The sequence below is a fragment of the Solanum stenotomum genome, chromosome 1, assembly GCF_019186545.1.
Source record: "Solanum stenotomum isolate F172 chromosome 1, ASM1918654v1, whole genome shotgun sequence".
NCBI classification, from domain to species: domain Eukaryota; kingdom Viridiplantae; phylum Streptophyta; class Magnoliopsida; order Solanales; family Solanaceae; genus Solanum; species Solanum stenotomum.
In genome coordinates, this window is record NC_064282.1 from 16,352,596 (window position 1) to 16,375,578 (window position 22,983).

The 22,983-nt window shown below is 33.7% G+C and overlaps 4 protein-coding genes and 1 non-coding gene across 6 annotated transcripts; 1 reads left to right on the top strand and 4 right to left on the bottom strand.

Moving 5' to 3' along the window:
* Positions 1–78: 78 nt before the first annotated feature.
* Positions 79–1,003, bottom strand: LOC125862878 (transcription factor TCP9-like). Its single transcript, XM_049543003.1, has one exon. The coding sequence runs from the start codon at positions 919–921 to the stop codon at positions 79–81; it is 843 nt and encodes a 280-aa protein (XP_049398960.1). The 5' UTR covers positions 922–1,003.
* Positions 1,004–3,627: 2,624 nt separating this feature from the next.
* Positions 3,628–8,748, bottom strand: LOC125851682 (peroxisome biogenesis protein 16). Of its 2 annotated transcripts, none has more exons than XM_049531457.1 (8): positions 8,393–8,748; positions 6,094–6,151; positions 5,557–5,773; positions 5,165–5,463; positions 4,809–5,077; positions 4,160–4,227; positions 3,985–4,046; positions 3,628–3,869 (listed from the first exon to the last, which is right to left on the bottom strand). In XM_049531457.1, exons 1-8 carry the CDS (start codon positions 8,459–8,461, stop codon positions 3,808–3,810), a joined length of 1,104 nt encoding a protein of 367 aa, XP_049387414.1. In that variant the 5' UTR covers positions 8,462–8,748; the 3' UTR covers positions 3,628–3,807. The 2 variants fall into 2 exon arrangements, with proteins under 2 accessions (XP_049387414.1, XP_049387418.1); XM_049531461.1 differs by having other exon boundaries at positions 6,077–6,151; positions 8,393–8,488.
* Positions 8,749–13,363: 4,615 nt separating this feature from the next.
* On the top strand, positions 13,364–16,118 carry LOC125874587 (ubiquitin-related modifier 1 homolog 1-like). Its single transcript, XM_049555502.1, has 4 exons — positions 13,364–13,505; positions 15,285–15,360; positions 15,471–15,553; positions 15,838–16,118. The coding sequence occupies exons 1-4, from the start codon at positions 13,483–13,485 to the stop codon at positions 15,953–15,955; spliced, it is 300 nt and encodes a 99-aa protein (XP_049411459.1). The 5' UTR covers positions 13,364–13,482; the 3' UTR covers positions 15,956–16,118.
* Positions 16,119–16,738: 620 nt separating this feature from the next.
* Positions 16,739–16,819, bottom strand: TRNAL-AAG (transfer RNA leucine (anticodon AAG)). The gene has a single exon. It is a non-coding gene; the product is annotated as a tRNA-Leu (tRNA).
* Positions 16,820–17,074: 255 nt separating this feature from the next.
* LOC125844683 (ATPase GET3A) lies at positions 17,075–22,357 on the bottom strand. The gene is made up of 7 exons (XM_049524005.1): positions 21,937–22,357; positions 21,307–21,431; positions 20,058–20,208; positions 19,774–19,884; positions 18,078–18,216; positions 17,657–17,772; positions 17,075–17,459 (listed from the first exon to the last, which is right to left on the bottom strand). The coding sequence occupies exons 1-7, from the start codon at positions 22,198–22,200 to the stop codon at positions 17,283–17,285; spliced, it is 1,083 nt and encodes a 360-aa protein (XP_049379962.1). The 5' UTR covers positions 22,201–22,357; the 3' UTR covers positions 17,075–17,282.
* Between the last annotated feature and the right edge of the window lie 626 nt (positions 22,358–22,983).

Consider the following 22,983-nt stretch of genomic DNA (forward strand, 5'->3'; position numbering starts at 1 on the left):
AATTTGGCGCGATCATTCTAGACTCTCGAAATCTCACTTGTGAAACTATACTGGTATATTGTTGTTGATTCAGCGCGATCAACAATGACCGAACGAGTAGGAGGAGGAGGAGACATTGGTAGCAGAAGCAGGAATGAGTGACGCACTTGGAACACCCAAAAAAGTAGCTGCTGGCCTAACACTAACACAATTCACCTGAGCTGCACTTTGCCTTGATGATGGTATCAATGGTGTTTGCTGAATTAACCAAACCGTTGACGGTGCTGCCATACTCGAGTTTATTCTCGCCGGAACGGAAAACATTGATCCCACTGGCATTATTGTCTGAGGTGATACTATCGACATCACCGGAGCTAAAATTGTTGCCGTATTGTTCGGTAATTTTGCTTCATTTTCCCGAATTGCATGATTATTTCTCTGTTTAACGTCGATAAATTTAACGTTACCACAATCACAACGTTTGCGTTTGCCTGTTAAAGTGTCATTATTTTCAGTGGTGGGGAATTTGGTGGTGCCGTTAATTGAGACGGCGGTAACGCCAGTGCCAGTGGCGGAGATGATGGACGGTTCAGCACGTTCTAAGAGCCACTGAATAGTTTCACCGTCGGTTTTGTGACCGAGTTCACGAGTAAGCTGGAAGACTCTGGCGGCGCATGTTGCCGGTATTCTTATCCTCCGCCCTCCTCCGTCTACCTTCGTAGGCCGGTCCGCATCATTTCCACGCGGTGGAAGCTGTGGTGGTGGTGGTACCGACGGTCTCGGTTTTGGGGTGGGTAGTGTGACTTTGATAATGGATGGAGCGGGTGATTTCTCAGCCATTTCATGAGGCTCTTGCTTGGGAGATATCAATGGTGGAGCCACCTGTCGCCGCCATGCCGACGATGGCGCTGCCGTGAAGAACTTCATGTTTTTAGATTCCATTAGAGATATGCAGTGTGTTATAGTGATGCGCTCTGGACTGTTTGTGCAGCTTAGCTTATAAATAGAATGAGAACGGAACACCAATAAATGGGAGAATTTTTTTTTTTTCAAACGAAAATAACATAGATGAGTCAAATATGTAACGAAGAATATAAATGAGCATTTTCTTGAAGTTTCATGACATTTTTAAGTTTTTTCCTATAAAACAAATTAGGCCCTAGTTAATTACGTGCCATCTCTAGTTGACAAGGGGCTAAGAAGTAGAGCAGGGAGTGGGGTTATATAGTAGTAATGGTTTGTAGGTGATGGACCAATCTAGTACTTTAATGTGATGAGAATGGTCCATCATCTTAACCTCTAATTAACTAACATAAGATTAAGTTAAATCTATGAATCAATTATATTGTAACTTCTGATCTCACACTCAAAATTTTTAAAGATATGAAACTTCTTGTTGATAGGTTTCTATCACTTCAGTTTTGAAACTTAACCAAGTTGGTCTGGGAAATCAACCAAGTGTGCATTTATTCGTACTCGATATTTACATCAAATTCCATCTTCTACAAAAAGCAAATCTAAAACGAAACTAAACAAAAAAAGAATGCCACCAACATCTAATAGGACTTGTAGTTGGGTATGGCTCACCTACAAGACCAAACTCCATCATATATAGGAGAGTTAGAGTGGGGGACTTAGCCCCTCTACTAAATGGTCCCAAACTGTACTTGTAGCCCACTTCTAACTTAGCTAAGCCACGCTTAATTAAGTAATATTTATACTATCATTATATTTAATCGATTATAACATGTTCCTTGCTTTATTTTTTTTAATTTGCATTCAAATTACCTATGGCATGCACCTGTTATTGTACACCACTTTAGCCAAATGATATAAATATCTAACAACAGATTTAAAAGGGTAAAACAGTTATATGAGTATTTGAAAAAAGACACAAATAATATTATCATGCATATTTTGCCTATTACCGTGTTTGATATTTGTTTTGATGTTTGATTAATATGAATTTTCACTAAAAAGTCATATTTTAGGTGATAAAGCATCATAATCCAGATTCGTGATGGAAAATCTTACTTTGAAATAATTTAATCCGCAAACTAAAACCAAAGGGTTTATTAATCATAGGCGAGGACAAATTTTACCAGCAATAAAATCCAGTTACCTTTTAGATTTAGTTACTTCCTCACATCTTAGAATCGGTCTTCACGCTCAAAAATTACTGTCAAAATTTTCAACTATTCACCAAAGATTCCAGTGAAAAAAAGTTCCATTAAATTGTTTTATGATTCAAATATAGAATGTTTCACGCATAGCTCCTTTTTTTTCACTCTCTAATTTATGAGTCGTTTCCACATCAACTAATTAAAAGATAATTATGAATTACCCCATCTATATTAAATGAAATTAAACTAAAAAATAATGCAAGTTACTAATGCTAGTATAGATATATTCATCAGACTTCCGTCTATATAATTTAAACAGAAAAGGGTCAAATATACCCCTGTACTATAAGAAATAGTTTATATATACCATTCGTTATATTTTTGGGCCAAATATACCCCTCCCGTTATACTTTGGGCCAAATATACCATTTATCCATTAAATATGTGGATCCCAACCTTAGAATAAACATGTGAAAGGTTGTGATTAATTTTAAAAATCCAGATCATTTTTATTTGGTTAATACCCAAAATACATAATTACATAAAGGGTTTGAGATTAATTAGAAGGACCCAAATAATTTATGTCCCTGCGAACAACAAAAATAACCCATAGCCCAACCCCAACAAAGCTTCAAATCTCAACAATGGAGTAATGTAAAAGTTGTTTTCTTCAAATCAGCTTTGATCACTTCAATAACAATAATTTTCAATACTCGGTTGATTTATAACAACTTTCAATCACAAACTTTAAAAGTTCATCGGCCACAAATTCGAAAGGCAAAAATCGAACAACTTTGTTTTCAACTTCTCCACCTAATGTGCATTCTAATTTTGGCACATCAATCCAAATCAATGGAGTTTCAAGCACCACCTTGATTGAAATTTCAAAAACTTCACCATTGAACTCAGATGATAAACTCAACAAGAACAGTATAACACACATTTTTTTTTTAATGTTCTGTATTTTAGAGAAAAAATGGGAACAGTAGTTATAAAATGAGTCTTCATGTATTAGTTGAAGCTAATCAATTGACAAAATTTTTTTTGACAAACAATTCCTTTTGATTTTGTTTGACTTATAGATGGATTTAGCAAGAAAGTATATTAGTGAGTTATTTTGGGTATTAACCGGATAAAAATGATATGATTTTTTAAACTTGATCTCAACCTTTCCCGTGTTTATTCTAGGAATAGGACCCACACATTTAACGAATAAAGGGTATATTTGGCCCAAAGTATAACTGGAGGGGTATATTTGGCCAAAAAGTATAACAAATGGTATATTTAAACTATTTCCTATAGTACAGGGGTATATTTAACCCTTTTCCGTAATTTAAATCCTTATTAAATAGACAGCCAGCAATAGCATTTAATTGTTGCTCCATCTGATGCAAGCTGCCTATGTTGCTCTAACTCTTTAAAAATGTCAAATTGTGTGTCAAATTCTCCAAAAGTATATATATTTGGAGAATCCGAAGGAGTACGACATCAAAAGTGAAGAGTCCGCACAACTGATGCAGCATGGAACCTCAATGCACTTTTGGATAAGAACAAAATTATACACCTTTATTAGTTCTAAATTTCAACATGCTACACCTTTGAAGATTATGATATCAAAATGCTACAACTGAAGAAAAAAAGAGAAGTTTGTTCCCCATTGTCAAATAACAAAGAATGCATAAACACACATTCAAGTAGCTTCCCTTCAAGAACCAGACATGTAAGTGTGTCTAGTCTGGGCTCCAATAAGGAGTTCAATAAGTTTTTCTGCACATGATCAAGGAAAAAACATTTTTGTCAAGAAGGATAATGTCAATTTTTACATCAACGATGTCAACTGAATCAACTTTTGAAACTTGGTAGGAAAGTGCATTAAAAATACCTGCAAAAAATCCAACTACAGGAACAGGTTCTACAGTCTTTTGAGTGCTTTCAAGTCTTCGCCTGAAATAATTTTAAGGCGTTAGCATTTGCTTTGATCCCCATTTGGTTATCTTTTCTGCTGTTTTCTTATATGAAACAATTAACAAGAAATTAAAGGAAAAGAGTATCTTTACCGCGTGTATTTGGAGAAAAATGGATCTCGCATGAGGTAAAGCACCCACAACAGCTTCCTTCTTTTTAACTGCAGTGTTTGGAGTAAAACATATCATTTAATGAAGAAAGTTATATTGCTGCAATAGATAAACTCAAAAGCTATTGAACAAATCAGTTGGATCTTGAAATGGAATAAAGGGTGTGAAAGCAAGTAAGAATTGGAATGAGAATCCGCAGTTTCCCCAAGACAAAATAAGAAACACAGATTGACAAGTGAAGGATTCCTAGTGGAAAGGGCTCTCCTCCTCAGGCAGGAAGTACGAATCACCAAGGGGGGACTGGGAAAAAGACACGTTTAGCCCCCAGGGAGGTGGGGTATTTGCCATATCAAAAGCATAAGATATGCAGCAGATTGGTTCAAGAACTGTGATTTCCAGGACAGTCAAGAAGAGCAACAGACACCAAATAACACGCTGTTCCATCTACCATTGAAAGAAATGTGTCTAAAGCAACAATGCAGAATGCTTAATATGAGATTGGGTAACCGGAACAGTACGCCTCTTACTTTTCCTTTTCGAGGGGATAGAGGCCTTCTTTTATTTGGGGTGGGGGGTGGGGGTGGGGGTATATATACAAAGATTCTGTGCAATGATCTATAATATTCCTTACCTCATCCTTCTCTGATTTAGAAAATTGAAAATGCTGATCTTTCCTGCTGTCTTGGGACATTGTTGTGGCTGATAGCATGCTGTTTCCTATGAGATCCACAGCCAAGGAGATGAACCAAGGAAACCATGATTGTGTTCCATACTTCCTTACCAGCAAGACATATATAAGTGGTCTTAGGACAAACATAGTCTCCCCAGTCACAAATAACCCTCCACGAATACCCTTCTCAGATAAGAAGGTTGACAGACTAGGATTTCTGATTATCTTAGCTGTAATAATATAAGGAAGCTAACATATTAGAAAATTATGGTGTCATCATCAGAAGTAGTTTGAATTTAGCTGAAACCAGCAATTACCTGGAGGTTCCAAAATTGCTTGCTGCAGTTGAACCCTGCGCAACCAAGTCGGCTCAGAAACCATCCTAGCATTCTGACCAAAGCTACTTAAGGCGGACATTGCCCTACCCTCAAGATTCCACGAGTTCAAACCCTGAGGGTGATTGACACCCAGTCCTTGATTTTGGATAGGCTTCCTTAAGTGCCCCATGTTTCCTTGGGGACTCAAATCATCTGAATGTTCCAAATTCTCAGTCTCCCCACCTTGCAAAAGCATTTTATATCCTGTAGTTCTGAAAACAGCCAATCTCACGCACACCCTGGCATCCATTCAAAACAAATTATTATATTTTAATAAAAAATTATCAAATGTTTAAGTAAATAAGCTGCGTTAAGTTAAATATATCACTTACTTGGCAGCCTCTGTAAGAGCAATCAAATTCCATTTTTTATCTTCGCCATAGAGCTGCTCAGCTACTACTTCAATTAATGTTTCCAAGTCTCTCAACAAAGTAAGGCATAATGACAAAGGGAGAAACGAAGTCTCTGCAGAACTAGTATGCACCGAAGTTGGAGTTGTCTCTATAATATGCTCATTTACTGTGGTAACCATTCCAAGGATCGAGGAGACTGCCAAAAATAGGGCGCAATAAATATACATAACCATGTGAGGTAGGAAAACCAACATAAGCTAAACCAATTACTTATCTACATTACACGGCGCTCACAAAACCACTTACAAAGGGTAGTAAACCATTATATTAAGAGAATTAGAAAACCCAATATGTGCAAAATTTTCACAAGATGAAAGCAGAAATATTAACTGCCAATTGTGCATTACTTTCAAAGAAGATAAGAATGGTAGACTTATTTTGAAAAGAAACAATGTATTACGCTGAGTTTTATAAGCAGAAAGAAGAAGCTCAATGTTACCAAAATTTCAAATAAACCTGCTTCTGGACCGATTTCTGATGCAGCAAACCGCTCTGGAAGAAGCCATGTCATTCCCTGGTCATACATTGGAAACGAGATTATTATTTATCAACATCTACAAGATTTTCATCAAATTGATGATTAAAGTGTGCTAATGAAAGTAATGGCAAACCTTATCAGTAAAAGTGAATGACAAAAACTACATGGTACATTATTGCATGAACCAAAAGTAAAAAACAAACAAATGTTTTAAAAAAGGAGACCAGGCAAATTTTGGTAATCTCTTCTTTATGTTCTGATCAGGCCACTATACTAAACAAAATGGTTAATGAAAAAGAGAGAGAGAATACATGTCCTTTTTTAATGATTGTCTTTATGCTAGAGTATATTTTTAGCAAAAGAGGGAAAAAATGTTTGCTTCATTTGTGTAAAAGTAAGATCTTTAAAAAGGATGGAGCAAAGATGGGACCCCCTATGTTTGCCATCACTCTGGCACTTCCTTCATATCACCTGTCATTGGTGAAGGTTTAGCAAGTGAGGTTATCAGTGAAAGGCATATAGCAGAAAGGTATCTCTGTCATGACTGGATCTCATCATATGAGAATAGTGCAGAAAAATGATACTCCCTCCATTTCAATTTGTTTTCTTGGTTTTTGCAAGCACAGAGTTTTAAGAAAGTAAAGGAACTTTTGAATTTTGTGGTCTTAAACAAAAGATATGTAGAATGTACCAAAATACCCTTTAATCTTGTGGTCTTAAACGTGCCATGTGAGCGGTTAGAATAAAAGAGTTGCCAAAAAAAGGAAAGAGACCATTTTTTAAAAACTAACTAAAAAGGAAAGTAACACAAAGAAATTGAAACAAAAGGGAGTAATATTTTTCAATGCCGTAGCAAAAGATTGACATATTGTGATCTATTTCTTCAGTTTGATAGACCAATAGTATAATTTACCAAAACTGATCTAATGCAACTCTAGGGGGGAAAGAATGTTCTGCTGCAATGGTAAGTCATCCGGAGTATCTTATACAATTTAAGACCTAATCTATGTTGGTTCAAGCTAAAAAAATCATTAAGCAAATAAGCATCAACAAGAATGGAAAAAACAACTTGTGCTGAATGATAAACATGTAAAACCTTAAGAGCATGCTGGAGATGAACTTTGGACTGCTTGATTACTGTTTGTAAATCAGCGCCCAAGTAATTCTCCCCATATTGTCTTATATAAAACCAAATGTAATAAGACAAAGGCACCAGAATCCCTCTTTAGTTAAAGATAAGATGCTCAATCTTATACCTATGATAAGTCTCCAAAATACATTATGGACAGCTCCTTGGGGCTGCTTTTTGCTTTTTGAATAACATAACCTGGTTAAAACTATAAATAATTTTCCAAAAGGCCCGTCTTTCCTCTTTCAAATTCTACTTTTTGAGAAAATGATAAATCTTTTTTTTTGGAAAAGGCAACATGGAATGATAATCTTTACAGTCTTGACTTTTTCAATCCCAAACATAGGAATATATGCTTTTCATTTTCTCTTGATGATTGGCTCAACCAAGATAGAGTAGAGTAGAGGAGAGGTAGGGTAAAACATAAGAAGAAATTATACCAGCAGTAATATCAAAATTAACTTCAGGACAGAAATCATGTATAGACATCAGAGTTCCTTCAACTAACTAATCCCCAAGAAATATGCCTCACATGTTTGCAGGGTAACATTCCATAGGATCTTGCTAACAATCCATGGTTGTAACCAGTTTCATTTCTCGAGTTAAATTAGAAAAGCCTTCCAACAGAAGTCTGAATGGAGATTGAAAACCAACCCTCTGTTACTGCCCGCTAACTATATCAAAACCTAGATGACGAAACAACCCGTTCTTCCTTATTTAAATCCAAAAGAAGCATATAACGCCAAAAGAAAAAGGAAGCATCCAACTTAATAAAGATATTTTGGCTCATTAAGAATATTCAAACTATGCCTCAATCCCCAATTAGTTGGGGTCTGCTATACATATCCACTATACCATTTCATTCGAGACATGCCATTCCAATAACAAACAATTGGTTCATCAATAATCATCTTAAATTAGGAGCCAGCTATGTAACTACTCATACACCACAAACAGTGCCAATCTGAAGCAGAATCAAGAATAGCTCTCTCTCTCTCACACACACACAATTGACACTAACAAAACTAATATCAAGATTGCAAGTTGACAGAAGCCAAATAATTAACTCCATTAAAAACCAAGATGCAAGAAAACACTTGTTGTAAAAGGTACTTAAAAACAATAAATGTTAATAAGAAGGGGCATACACTGGCTAGAGAACTCAATTGGCGGACATAATCACGATTCCTTCGGACCCATCTCTTGTAAGCCTCCATAGAAGCAGAAATTATGAATCTTTATTACAAAAACAGTGTCTTTAGAACAGCTCTCGATTGGCAGCAAAAGAAAACCTAAATATTGAAGCCTTTCGAGGATTCAGATCAAACCCAGATGGATAATACGCTGACGGAATTGCCCTTGCTGCTGAAATTTACAGCAAGTTGCAGTCTGCTCATGAAGGAGCCTGCAGAGAAAACCGTCTCGAACAGATGAAACAAGAACAGAAAGAGCGTTGTGGGTGATGAGAGGTGTCGTATTGTTCAGTTATAGTAACATTTTTTTATTTCCTCTTTCATTTCTTTGCATAATCCAGAAATAACTAATTTAATTTTAAAAAAATATTGAATCAAAGAAAGTTACTCAATCTGTCTCAATTTATATGACATTTTTCATTCTTTAGAGTCAAAAAATTTGATTTGATTGGAAATTTGCGTTTGAAATATTTAATTTTTTTGAAATAAAATTTATATATTTGTAAACTATGTAAAAAATGTTATTAATTGATAATTCAAAATGTTTAAAAGATCTATGAAAAATTTACTATCAAAAATATATTTGTTTGAATCTCAAAATTTGAAAAGTGTCACCTAAAATGAGACGGAGAGTAGTATTTGTATGCACCCAAAAAATGATTTCTTCTTATTTTTGCACAAGCACTATTATTTTCATTTTCAATTTCTAGTTTAATTTGTAATTAGTAATAACGGTATAATTCATGACAATATCTTTTAAATTTCACTGACCATTTGTATTGCAATCAAGAATATGGTAACTAAACAAATCAACAAGATTGATATAATATGGTATTGTAATTATGAGAAAATATTTATTCACATTCCATATTTATATTTAAATAATAATATAATAAATTATTATTTTATTTATTATACTTTAAGTGGTGTGCGAAGTTAAATTAGACCAAAAAAAATAGATGGAGGGGTATAAATTATAGTTGAACCATTATTATATCTTTTAAAAAAGAGAAAAAAATACATAAAATCCCCCCTTGAACTTGACAATTAAACTTACTTTAGCACTTTAACTTTACATATGATTGTTTACCCTCCTAATTTCATTTCAAGTGAATTTAAATCCACCTTAAGTTTATAAGACCAGTCTCACAATGGCAAGTGTATTCCACACATTGATAATTATTTAAATTTTGAGTTTTTTATTCCTTTTTTTGTTTTCTTAATTCACAATTTTCGAAAGGAAAAAAAAAATAATCCAAGATTATAAAAAAGAAAAATAAAAAGTAAAAAATTCTCAAAAAAGATCAAACTCCACAGATCCAAAATTCTCAAGACCATTTCACTAAAAATATTCAATCTTTAGGGCACATTATCAAAGTAAATACATAGTTATAACTAAAAATTTAATTTGAGATAAAAAAATTATAAATTTTTCACTAAAAAGAGCTTTAAGTTCATCAAATCAATAAACACCTTCATAAGTAGTGATCTTGAAGCAATAATAAGTTGTTGATTTTTTTTCTTTTTTTTCGTTGTTCGTCACATCTAAGAATAAGTGAGAATAATTTGAAATTATTCTCATTTAGTGATGGAAAATAAATGGGGGTATGAATGTTCCAAAGAAGGAGAAAGAAAGGGGAGAAAGAGGTTCATCGAAGAGGAAGAAGAAAGGGATGAGGCAGGTGGTGGCTGAGACAGTGGAGTTCGAAAAAATAAGAAAGAGGGGTGAGGATGGAGAGTTTGAAGAAGGAGAAATAGGGTGAGGGTGAAGGATTTCGAAGAAAGAAAAAGAAAGTGGGGAGTTCTACAAAGAAAATGAGGAGGTGGTGCAGGTGGTGGGGTGGAAGATGAAGAGAAAAAAAAATTATTGGCTGAAAAGAAAATAAAAGTAGCCCAATTATTTTTTCTCTTTAATTTTTAACTTTTTACCGTGCTTTTCTTTTTTTTTATTTGCCACATGCATCAGCCATTAAGGGGGTATTTAATTAACTTGAAAGTTATTTAGGAGGTATTTGAACGTTCATGTAGTTAAAGTATTAAAGTAAGTTTTGTAGCCAAGTTCAGAGGAAATTTGATATATTTAAAAAACAAAAAACTTTGAAGTTATCTGTTTTTTTAACATTTAAAACTTCCTTTTAACTTCTTTATTTCAAATTAATTGAAGTTAAATTAATTATCACCTATTTTAAAATATCTATATATTAAAGAAGATTAAAATGGAAGTCCAATTCTCATCTCTTGTTATTAGGGAAAAATAGAGAAAATGATCAAAATGATCCTTAATGTTTAAGGGTTAAATTATTTTGATTCTCTATATATATCATCTTATCTAAATAGTCCTTAATGTATACAAAATAATGATTATTTTAGTCCTTATCCCTAAAACTAACCAAAAAGATTAAAAAAAATGTTAACTTTAACAGTGAGTCCCTTGAAATTGAGACCCTTCTTCCTCAATCTGTTCTTTCACCATCACCACAAGCACACCCTTTTCCTTAATTTTTTTTCTTTCACCATTTCAAGTCATGCTCCATACACACTACACCCATTTCTCATTTCCCTCTAAAAACTTCTATTTCATACATAATAATAAGAAGAAAATCAAGATTACTAAAATAAATGTGAACTAAATAAATTGGATAAAAGTCTACATTTTTCCTCCAAGGAGATCGCTATAAATAAACTTTTTTTTAAGTTGTAACTACTTATTCTCTCATATTAAAGTGATCTATGGGAATATAACTATCTTTTCGTTTTAACCTTTTCAAAATTACTAAGTTTTTCTAGCATTGTTTTTTCATTCTATTTTAAGAATAAAAGAGTAAAAATTGAACAAATAGAGATAGAAAATAAAAATCTTACAAATATTCTTTTGAAATTTGAAGAAACTTTTATGAGTATGAGAAGATTTTGGCAGTGGAAATTGTGCAAGAAATGGCAACAGAAAGAAGAAGAAGGAGAAGACATGGCGGAAAAGGATGATGGAGGAAGAAGCTCTACCAAGTGTGGGACCCACTATTAAGTTTAATAAACTTTTTATTCGTTTCAATTAGTTTTTAGGGTTAAGGATCAAAATGATACTCTTTTAATATACATTAAGGATTATTTGGATAAGATGAGATATATAAAGGACCAAGATAACTCAACCCATATACATAAAGAACTATTTTGATCATTTTCTCGGGAAAAATACCTCAATATTGATTGAATAGAATGTGTATGTTCGGTTGGTTTGACCTTATTTTTTCATTTACGTGAGTTTTAAAATTTTTTAAGTTTAGTTTAAAAAACACAGCTAAATTATTCATTATTTTTAATTTTTTATCCAAATTATTAGGAGTGTGAAAAACATACTTAAATTATCATTCATTAATTTGCATAAAATATATTCATATTGATTGGACCTTGAATTTTTGTTCATGTGACTTTTTTTTTCTTATTTATATATATACATTTCAATTGATTTATAAAGAGTGAAGTTATGTGTTTCAATCGATAGTTTCATCTGAGATTGTCACATGTGTTAGTTATGTGTTGTACTTTTTGGCAAGGATAGAATTGTTTTTTGTGTGGCAATTCATGCGACAATTTTTTTTATTGTTAAAAGAGACTAATATATACATTATCATATATTAGTAGAGGGTTTTTTTGTCAAATTATGAGTTATTGTTTAAAGTGTGTTTGTCATCCTTCAAATAAATCAAGTATGAAATTTAAAGAAATTGATAATTTAGGTGTATTTTTTTATATTTGAATTGATTACTTGGAAAATATTTGGAAAAACTTGGAAAGTGATGTTTGGCTACTTATATTTGCGAGAATTCAAAGTTTCCAAATACTAGAAAAAATTAGTTTTTGGGCCAAGTTCTAGTATTTAGAAATATTAAAAAAAGTAAAAAACTATCTATTTTTTAAATATTTTATAAAGATACCCACAATATTAACTTGAGTGACAAAATTGAAAAAAAAGAACAATTTGTTTAAGTGACGAAATTGAGGAAAAAGAACAATTTTTTTTAATGGATTATAATTATAACCGAATCAATGATAAATTTGAATATGAGATTAATGTATTTCTCTTGCATATATTGTTATTTGTTATTGTTGAGTGTTATCAATTATGTTATAAGGTTATTTTTAATGGAATATACTCATTATAAATAGATAATATAAATTTATGAGTATTTTTAATAATTTTTAGAACTTAAGGGAATCATGTTTGTTGAAATAACCAAATATTCTTGAAAAAATTTGAGTTCAAACACATGATATAATTTCACCAAAAATTTGACCGAAATATTATTTGTCAAAATAGTTGGGAACATAGGGCCAAATGGTAGCTATATTTTGAAGAAAAAGTGAGGAAAGTGAAAAAGGAAGAGAAAAAGCTTATAGCCGAAGAGCCTGTTTGGATAGGTTTTTAAGCTGGTCAAACTGGCTTAAAAGTCAGTTTTTGATTTATTAGAGTGTTTGACAATTATCAAAGTGACTTATTTTAAGCCAAAAGCTAAAAGCTAGGTGAGGGGTGTTTTTTTTTTTTTTTTTAACTTAAAAGCCCTTTTATGTTGACCAAGTATATTACTTTTTTGCCCTTAATTCTTTTATACAATTCCCAAATTGTCCATATTGAATTAACCCTAACATCTTCTTCTTCTTCTTCTTATTATTATTATTTTTAAAAAAATAAAATAAAATTTAAGTATAAAAACTTTAAATTAATCAACTTTTTATCATGTTAACAACTTTAAGGATATTTCAGACATTTTGATAAAAAAAAGTGTTTACCAGCACTTATTTGCCAAACACATCAACATCTTTTTTTCAACCGCAATACTTTTATTCAAACACATAACTACTTATTTTAAAAATAAATTTCAGCACTTTAACTTTTTAAAAGTTGTTACTTTTTTAAGTCAATCCAAACAGGCTCTAAAGAGCTCTAAAAGGCTGCCTGTTTTAGGTTTCAATCCTCCTGATAAACCCTACAACATCAAGCCATTTATCACTCTAGGGTTTTGAGATTTTCGAACTCCGTTTAATTAGAGATGCAACTGACTCTTGAATTCGGGTAACTTTTATATTTTTCTTTTATGTACTACAGCCGTATTCAACTAATTATCCATATTTGATCCAATTCTGGGATGTAATCCTTGAAAGACAAGATTTTTAGCTGAAACCCTTTTCAGATTATTTTGTAGAGTGACGATTGCTGAAAGGGGGAGTTGTTTAAAAGGAATTTGGATGGGTGGATTATGAATTTTAGAAGCTGAAGTTAGAAGACTTACGTTTGGGACTAAACAAATTGTTGAAAGATTTAATCTTGCTTGCAATATATGTGTCTTTATTCTGTTTCCTTGTAATTCCTGGCTCTTCCCTGTGTATGATATTTATTACTTAGATAGTCCTCTTAACTGCTCCAGAAGTTGATCCAATATGATTTCTATTTCCATGTTTGAGTGACATTAGCAGTCTATCGAATGATGAAAATTGGAGATACTCATATAGTCAATCCCTGCTGTAATATCACTGTGTGCTTGTTTGTGCTATACGTAAGAGGACTGTGTTTGAGTATCAGCATAATGTTTGCAAAAGATCATTTGCTTAAAGATAATAGTTTCAGTTGTTCGTGCATTAAAAGATCATTAAATGTGATATTTGAGATAATCAAAGTGATTAGTTAGTATGAGCACGCTATGCTGATACTCAAACACAGTCCTTGTGAGCACGTTAGTTTGGACACCAGCAAATTGGGATCTTAAAATCGAAGTGATTAGCAGTGGCAATTTAATAAACAATGAGCACGTTAGTATGGACAACGGAAATCCTGTCTAACTCATGAAACTTTCAAGAGATGGAACTTATACAGTGTTTGATGTCCTCTTTTTCTCTATCAGGTTGGTTAGTTAAACCGCGTCCAAAATCCTTTTTTTGGTTGATAATTAGGACTTTGTTCTAACATGTGACATGTAAGAGATGTTGTTCTAATAAACAGCCCTTCAAGGCTTATTCAAATTTGAGATATAGCGATCTGCTTTTTAGTGTAATGATTTTGTTCAGCACCTAGGAATGTTTGAATTTTGACTCCAAATTTAAAGGCATCCTTATTACCAGAGTGGGATCATTTACCATCTTTCGCAAATGCTTGTTATATATGACGTGATGGTTCAGTGACTATTGCCTGTGATTCTACCTGATTACTTCTATTGTAGTTGTCAGCGACCTGGCACTGTTTCAAGGGATAACTTCTGTGTTCTGCAAATGTGGGTACAGTTGAAAAACTCATACTCCCTCCGTCCCTTTTTAGTTGTCCACTTTAGAAATGGCACACAGATTAAGGCAACAATGATTAGCACAGTGAAGTTACAATTTTACCCTTATGACAACTTTTCACTTCAAAATTACAACCACTTATTTGAATTCAACTGAAATAAATTGGAGGGAAACAACATACACTTTTACAATTTTCAAGAAGTGTAAATAAGGGTATAATAGGAAAAAATTTGTTGTCCTTTCTTGATTTGTCAAAATGGACAACTAAATAGGGACAACTAAAAAAGGAAATATGGACAAGTAAATAGGGACGGAGGGAGTATATCTAGTGACATTGGTTGTTGATAAAACGGCTTAGCTTTCAATCATCTAGCACCAAACTATTACACCACCAAACTTCGTGACCTTAAAATGAAGTACTTGAGAGTATAGTCAGAAACTGTCATTTGTCGTCAGTATGACTGATTGGTTAGCTTTTGTACATTCCTTATCTGTTGGTCTTTCTGCTTCCTTTTAAAATGCTTTACCATGATCTCTGTTAACATCTCTCAATTATGTTTTTACTTTGAAAACACAGGGGAGGACTGGAACTTCTTTGTGATTCTGTGAAGAGCCATAACATCAATGTTGACCCTCAAGATGGGGAGGAGCAGGTGCAACTTCCTCTCTAATGATCTTGTTCATACATAGAACAGATTTCGCATATAATTTTGTTTCTAGGGGAGTATTTGATATGATTTTAGTCATTCTTTTCTTTAACCAGTTGACGATGAAAAACTTGCTCTCTTGGGTACGCACCAATGTGATCAAGGAGAGGCCTGAAATGTTCATGAAAGGAGACTCAGTGTAAGTTGAAATATCTTTTTACCCACCTCGGCAACACTTAAATACACGTCTTTATGCCGTTGTCTCGATAACCTCATCCCCTGCTAAAGTCCTCTTGTTCCCCCTCCAGTTATGCATACCTTACTTAATGGCATAACAGAACATGTTAAGTAAAATGGTGCCACCATCAAATATAATGCAAATCATGTTGAGACCTCCTTATACTCGTCTTGTTTGAATAGTACATACTTGCACAAGCTAAAACATAACTGAGGAGAGCTTTTTAAAACTTGTATTTGTTGCAGGAGGCCTGGAGTTCTCGTCCTTGTAAATGACACTGATTGGGAACTAAGTGGCCAGCTTGAAACTGTGCTGGAAGAGAAGGATAACGTAGTTTTCATCTCAACATTGCATGGCGGTTGACATTGATACTATACTTTGCGAGCTTCTGAAACTTGAGTCTAAGAGAACTCTGGTCATTAATTATGTCATGTACTAGTCAAGAATGAAGTGTATTGAGTTTTAAAAAAACAAACAGAATGAAGTATATTGAATGTATGATGCTAATATAAGTGCATTTTGATGACTGATTCCTTTCTTTCCTGACAGAAGGAAAAATGATATAACTGATTTACCTTGTTTCATTATAAAGAAACTTTTTAGTTGAGAAAAATGCATACAGATTTACTAGTCTTGCTCAAGAAATACCATAGCAAATATACCATAGAGCAGAACTAAGAAAATATCTAATCCAAAAGGTGGCGGTTAAAATCTATAGATTTAGAGGTGCATCCACTGCTCTCATTAGAGCTATCTACACATAGTTTGTGCAATACCACAAAATTATGTAGCCATACTAAATTTGCACCCCCTGCCACAAAAAACATAGAGGAATCCATGGAAGTTGATGGACAAAAGATTAGAGGAACATGGTAGCATTTTATTGGATACTGTTTTAGAGGAATATGGTAGCATTTTATTGGATACTGTTTTGGTTTCTTTGTTAATCTCTTGATGCTGCGGGTCCTCTGAAAACAATCTCCTCCATGAGGTAGGGTTATGGCTTGCGTACACTCTACCTTCTCCAGACTCCACTTGTGGGATTACCTCTCCAGAAATCTCGTGGTGTATGATTGTAAAAAATAAAAATAAAAATAGTATAATCTCGTGGTGTATGATTGTAAAAAAATAAAAATAAAAATAGTATGTTGAGAGTGGGATTTGAACCCACGCCCTTTCGGACCAGAACCTTAATCTGGCGCCTTAGACCAACTCGGCCATCTCAACTTTGGTTATAATGTTCGTGAAATATTTATTTGTACATACGCCCCAACGTTCAAGTGTGCTGTAGTTAACTAGGAGCATTATAAAAACACTTTAATTCTAAAAGAACAAATCGTTATAACAAGGTAAACATAAACCTTCACATTGTAATAAAAATTGCTCATCATCTTGAAAAAACTTCAATGCTTTAGGTTTCACTAACTAAAGACTGGCTTCATAAATCAGTTTACATCTAAAGAGAGCATAGTCCTCCTTCCTCTACTAGTACATTGTAAGACTAAATAACCTGACTTATTAGCTTTGTAAAGGTACAAATGAACTTCCTCAACAATAAATAAAACAATCATACATGAAAATCCTCTTGAGAAATACACAATTATTTGTTCAATGACAATTCCTAAAACATAAAAAAAGCAAAAGGCGACAAAACAGCACACTCCATCGCCCAAGTTTGTATAGGATTTGATTATATCTTCTGTTTGCCTTTTTGAATTTTCTCTAATTCCGCTTCAGCATCTTTCAACTGTTCTTTCAATGCAGCAACTCTATTCTGCAGCTCCTCTACCGAGCCTCGAGCAAGAGAAGGCTGGTATGGCGTTACAAAATGATGCGAAAATTCTTTCAGGGCTTCAACGCCACAAACCTATCAAAAAATAAATCATCAGTAAGCACACTGGCAAAAGGTTCTTGCATTGGTGGTATACTGCAGTATTTTTCATGCTATTGCTACTAGAGAAGATTCATGAATTTATTGTCGGCACTTTTTTTAAGTAGAACGAATATATAAATCAGTAAGAAAAGGAAGCAGATATCTAGCTATGCACAACGGCATCTTCATACCTCTTGTGGCAACAAAGGCAACTTTGTAATGTTAAAGTCATCATATAACATGTAGAACTGATCCAAGTATTTCTGTTGCATCCGCATTCTAGCCTTCAGCAGCTTGGATTCAACAACTGAAAAGGATTACAATGCCTACGAATTAGTTTATCACTACAAGTGGAACATTTATCACTTCAAGTGGAAGAAATTAGAATCCCTATTTAATAAAAGCCCGATTGAGAATTTAAAATATCAGTTTACTATGTATTTTAAGTAGTACTAGTTGAAGAGCATATCGACATACTAATTGAATAGTTTAAAAAGTTGAAAGAATGTCAAATAATGGGGCATGGGGAGATTAACAAGTGATGTGTACAAGCCAAAGAGAATTAATGGAAAAAAAGGGAAAGAACTGCAGTAGTTAAGATGGGAAATGTACCTTCTTCGTCAAAAATCACCTGGTTAATTATAATGTTGTGTGTATCGATCTCAAATTTAGCAAGTTCCTGAACTAGTCTTTCAGTCTCATATAGGGAGAGGAATTCCGGAATGCAAACACAAACAAATGTTGTCAAGTCCTATTAAAAAAAGAAAAAGTACGTCGTGTTAATGCATCAGTTGAACTTGAAAACATAGAAGCGTAAGTGGACAAAGAACGCAAGGCTAATTGGCATTTCATTTGTAATGAGATATATCTGTAATCCTTTTTTTTCCTTCTTTTTTGAAGGGTAAGGTGGTGGACTCCAGCAATCAAAATAAAAGCCACAAAAATTTGAATCAACAGGCAACAAGAGCAAATTCCTCCACAATCAAAGTAAAGGAAGTACAAGAAATGTATTGACTATATCAACATGCTTTTCTCCCGACTTCAAAATTACTCATTGTTTCAAACTTAAAAAGCACAAGGAAACCAGTTTGGTATTATTAAAACCTTGATGGTGAAGATTGAAGAACTAAATAAATAACGAGTGTGAACTATTTTCTGCTGAAACAATCATACAATAATTACATAACCAACAACACAAGGCTGGGTGAACTCTTCACCTAGAGACTAATTTTGATGACATTTCAGAGGCGAAACAGATATTTGAAACAGTAATAGCATCCAGCAGAAGACTTCAGAAAATTTAATGAGCCCATTACTCGCATTACTTCAGTTTTTAGGTTTTAACGACTTCTGATCTCACCCATGGTACTCTAGCGTAGTACATGCATGATATTAAAAAAATTAAGCCCCCTCCTTAAAACAACCCCGAAAATAAAGTGAAACAAGGGGAGAAATACTAAAAGAAAAGGTTTGAATTTCGTTCTATAGATTGTGTTTATCTCTGATCGATAAGTAAAGGAGCTGTATTTTCCACTAAACCACAATAGATTTTAGTATACCAGATCCTGCTAAAGGATATTCTGCCACCACATTCCCTGATTTTGTTGATTGCTCTCTTAAACTTAAGGTTCCCATCCAGCAATAATAACTCCGTCCTTCCCAATTGTTTGGCAATATTTAACTAGACAGAAGGTTTAAGAAAGAAATTAAAACTTCAAAGTTTAAGAAAGAAATTTTACTTGAAAGTTTAAGAAGGAAATTAAAACTTTTGACACATAAAGCCAACATATATAAAGTACCAAAAGTACTTTTCGGGTGGGGTCCATAGCAAATCATGTCAATTCCTATAAAGCATATTATTAAAGGCAATATGGTAACATAAAGATCATGAAGTTACTAAACACGTGAAGGTGCCAATCTTTTTAGGGAAAAAGGGAAGAGTGTCAAAACGAATTTTGGGATAGAGGGAGCACATCAAAAAAATCTCTTTGTAAGAATGACAGTTTCGCTCCACGAGCTTTGAACCAATGGTAAAGATGCGCAGCACGGGATATGTGGATTGGGGCGCACATCATGAGTTCAAAACCTAACACTGAAATGTAACTGGAATTTATGTGGGAACTGAGTAGAGGGGTGGGTCATTACTCCCTGAGTTTCAAAGTTGTGGACCAACTGGATTGGGATAAGCTATCTCACAGAAGATTTCTCCATTACCAACCCCCAAAAAATATACGGAACGTTCAAGTTACCCGTTTCAAAAAAAAAAAAAAGAAAAAACAGAACGACGATTTCGAGGTAAGAATCTTACTGGGTCCTTAAACTGTCTGTTCACTTCTTCAATAATATCTTTCATGCCTTCAAGCTTGCCAAGGATAGCAGCCTCCCCGAATTCCTCATCAACACCCAATAGTCGAGTCATCTGAGATAGACAGAAATTGACTTCAGTAAACTTCATGTTTTCCTTTCCCAAAAATAGCATCAACCTTGAACTTAAAATCAACAAAGCTTAGAGAGAGGCATTAATAGAAACAAGGAAAATGGATTTTGTGTGTTAGGGGTTAGGTGGGTGATTTTATGTGGAGGAGAGATTACCTGACTCAGCATGCCCCCAAATCTATTCTTCAAACTCATCACTTTGGCGAGCCCTTTCTCTAGAGTCGACGGGAATTGTAACAGCCGAAGAGTATGTCCAGTTGGGGCCGTATCAAACACTATTACTGAATAGTCCATTGTTTGCACCAATCTGGAAAGAAATAAATGCCAAGAATTTATAGCCCGATTTCATTAACAGCCCAGCAGTGTTAAGCTACCAACAAACAAATATCTCCGCCCTCTAGACAAATGTAATAAAGTAGTCACATTTAAGCACTACAGATGTACCATAAGTAAATGCACTTTGAACTAAATATGTTAGAAGGATCTAACAAATTATCATTTTTGATAACCGTGGTGTTCGGGCTAGCTTGCATATACCTCGACTAATTCCACGGGATACCTGCCACCTCCCACCAGCAATAGGTAACTCTGCCCACTAAGGTTAGAAAAGATATCACCTAGCACTTTTGTCTCTGCTAGGAATTGAACTTGAGACTCAACCCACTTCATTGACCACAATGTTCAGGAAAAAACATATTCAGGATGAGTACTTTCAGTTGAAATAACATCCCTTGTCCTATTTCGTTAATCACTAGAGGGGTGTGAATACAAGGGCCGTTTCATGTTCAGTTTGGTACCTCCTTAAGGTGATGCTTAAACATCATCTAGCGGAATCACTCATGGTCCTTTCAAATTAAAGGAGAGCTCTTTGAATATATGATGGGGGCAGGTATTATAGATCCACATACACCCAATCGGGTAGGCTTCCTGGATCATGTAGAGGTTATCCTTAAGTTGTGGCGTGCTTTGAGAGAGTCCCTCTTCTAGTGGGGTATAGTACAGTAATGATATGGCTCCTTTAATATGGGATAAGGTCTCTTGGATTACACAGATCACGGCAACTAGGTCTACACACTTTCTTGATAAGTAACTAGGCCTAAATACTTAGAGATTTATTTATTTTTTTTTAATTTCATCTAGATAGGAAGATTTTTATGGGATCACCTAAAGTAGATCATTATTGAGTCTATCGACCACATTACAAAAGCAGATCTTGATTCATGGATGCATATATAACCATTGAAGGCCGGCTTAATATCTTGTTATTTTGATAAGCAAGTGAAGGACAATTCAATTGTGAGGAGCCAAGAAAAAATCTTTATCACTTTCATTGGGGATTCATAAAAACATTTCTTATCAAATGAGTTAACAATCATGGGATTTATTACAAAGGAATACCAATTACTTTAGCATCTCTGCAAAACTCATAGCTTCATCAATTCCAGGAATTGCGTTTGTCAAATCAGACAAAAAATCGTCCATCCCATCTGAACTGACTGAGTCTTCTTTCTCCACAGTTGGATCGATTTCCTAAAGAACACGAGTTCAATTAAAAAATCATGACCATCAACAGCATATCAGGGATAAAAAAAAGAAATTGAACATACACTTAAACTGCCAAAAAGTTGTCACCACACTTTGAATACAATTATACACCACAATATAAGCACAAGACTTCAGAAGGCATGGTAAGGCTGAATATTACCTTAATTCAAAGAGCCAAAGTTTAATGCCAAACAAACAACTCCTCCACACCCCAAAAAGAAAAGAAAAAATTACATGCCTTTTGAGGTCTAACAATTTTATTTTATTTTTGTCTCAATTCATACCTGAAGAAAACCCATAACTTTTTGTTACATTAACATAACATATAACAAAATTGTACAATCTTTCATTCCCTAAACAGTAAAGGTGTCATCTTTCAACATAACAACAATCAATTCACAAGCAATACAATTAATTTCAAGAAGTAAACAAGATCCAAGTAAAAATTGAATCTTTTCAAGAAAAGTGGATTGGGTGTCAAAGAAAATACCATGGCATACAAATTGGTGAAGCCATTAACAAGAGTGGGGGACTTGGTAAAGCGTTGCTGGAAGGCATCACTGAGATTGTGAGCAGGGTCAGTAGATATGATAAGAACAGAGGATCTGAACTGAGAAAGAAGAATACCAAGAATTGAACTACATGTAGTTTTTCCAACCCCACCTTTACCCCCTACAAATACCCACTTAAGGGTATCTTGTTCTAGCACGTTTTGAACTGTGGCTTCTGGTAAATCTTGATTATTGGAAGCCATGGATATAGGGGAAAATCCAAAAGATTAGGGAAAGTAAATAGAGAGACCAAAGCAAGAAGAGTCTGGTTTGTTATAGTTGAAACTTGAATTTGTTTGTTTGAGACAGCGGCAAGGGATCTGGACGACTTGTATAAGAGGTTTAGGGGTAATTGTATAAAGATTTTCGCAATCTAGTCCAATTTAACTGGAAAAAGGCTTCATAATATACACACGTATGTTCTTATCATCATTACTCAAATATATCTTTTTTGACTAATGGAAGTAAACAAATTAATTTTTTGAATTTTACTAAAATAAAATTCATATAGAAATATATTTGATCATTCTATATGTAAAATATTTTATGACTTCTTTAATTTAATGCTTAATTTGATTTTAAATATCTTCGTGTATGAATCTCTTTGTTTATTATTAGATGAGTTTCTTGTTCTTATTTCATTTTTTACTTTTATTCGTAAGTGTGAAAATATGAGAAATAAAAAGTAAGAAATGTGAATAAAATAAAAGGAGAAAAATGTAAGAAAAAATTAATATTGTTTATAGTCCTATTGTAATTTATTTTTTCTATATGTGAATTTTTTTTTTTTGAGATATATGATAGATTTTACAAGAAGATGAGTGGGGAAAATTGATTATCAAGATAATAAACTCAACTTAGTTGGTGAATTAAAGAAGGTAAAAAAAAAACATGTGTGAGAAGGATTAAATATACCTCTATATAAATTAAATTTAATAATTTATTTATTTTTAATCTCTCCCTAGGAGCTCCCATCCCTTTTGCTT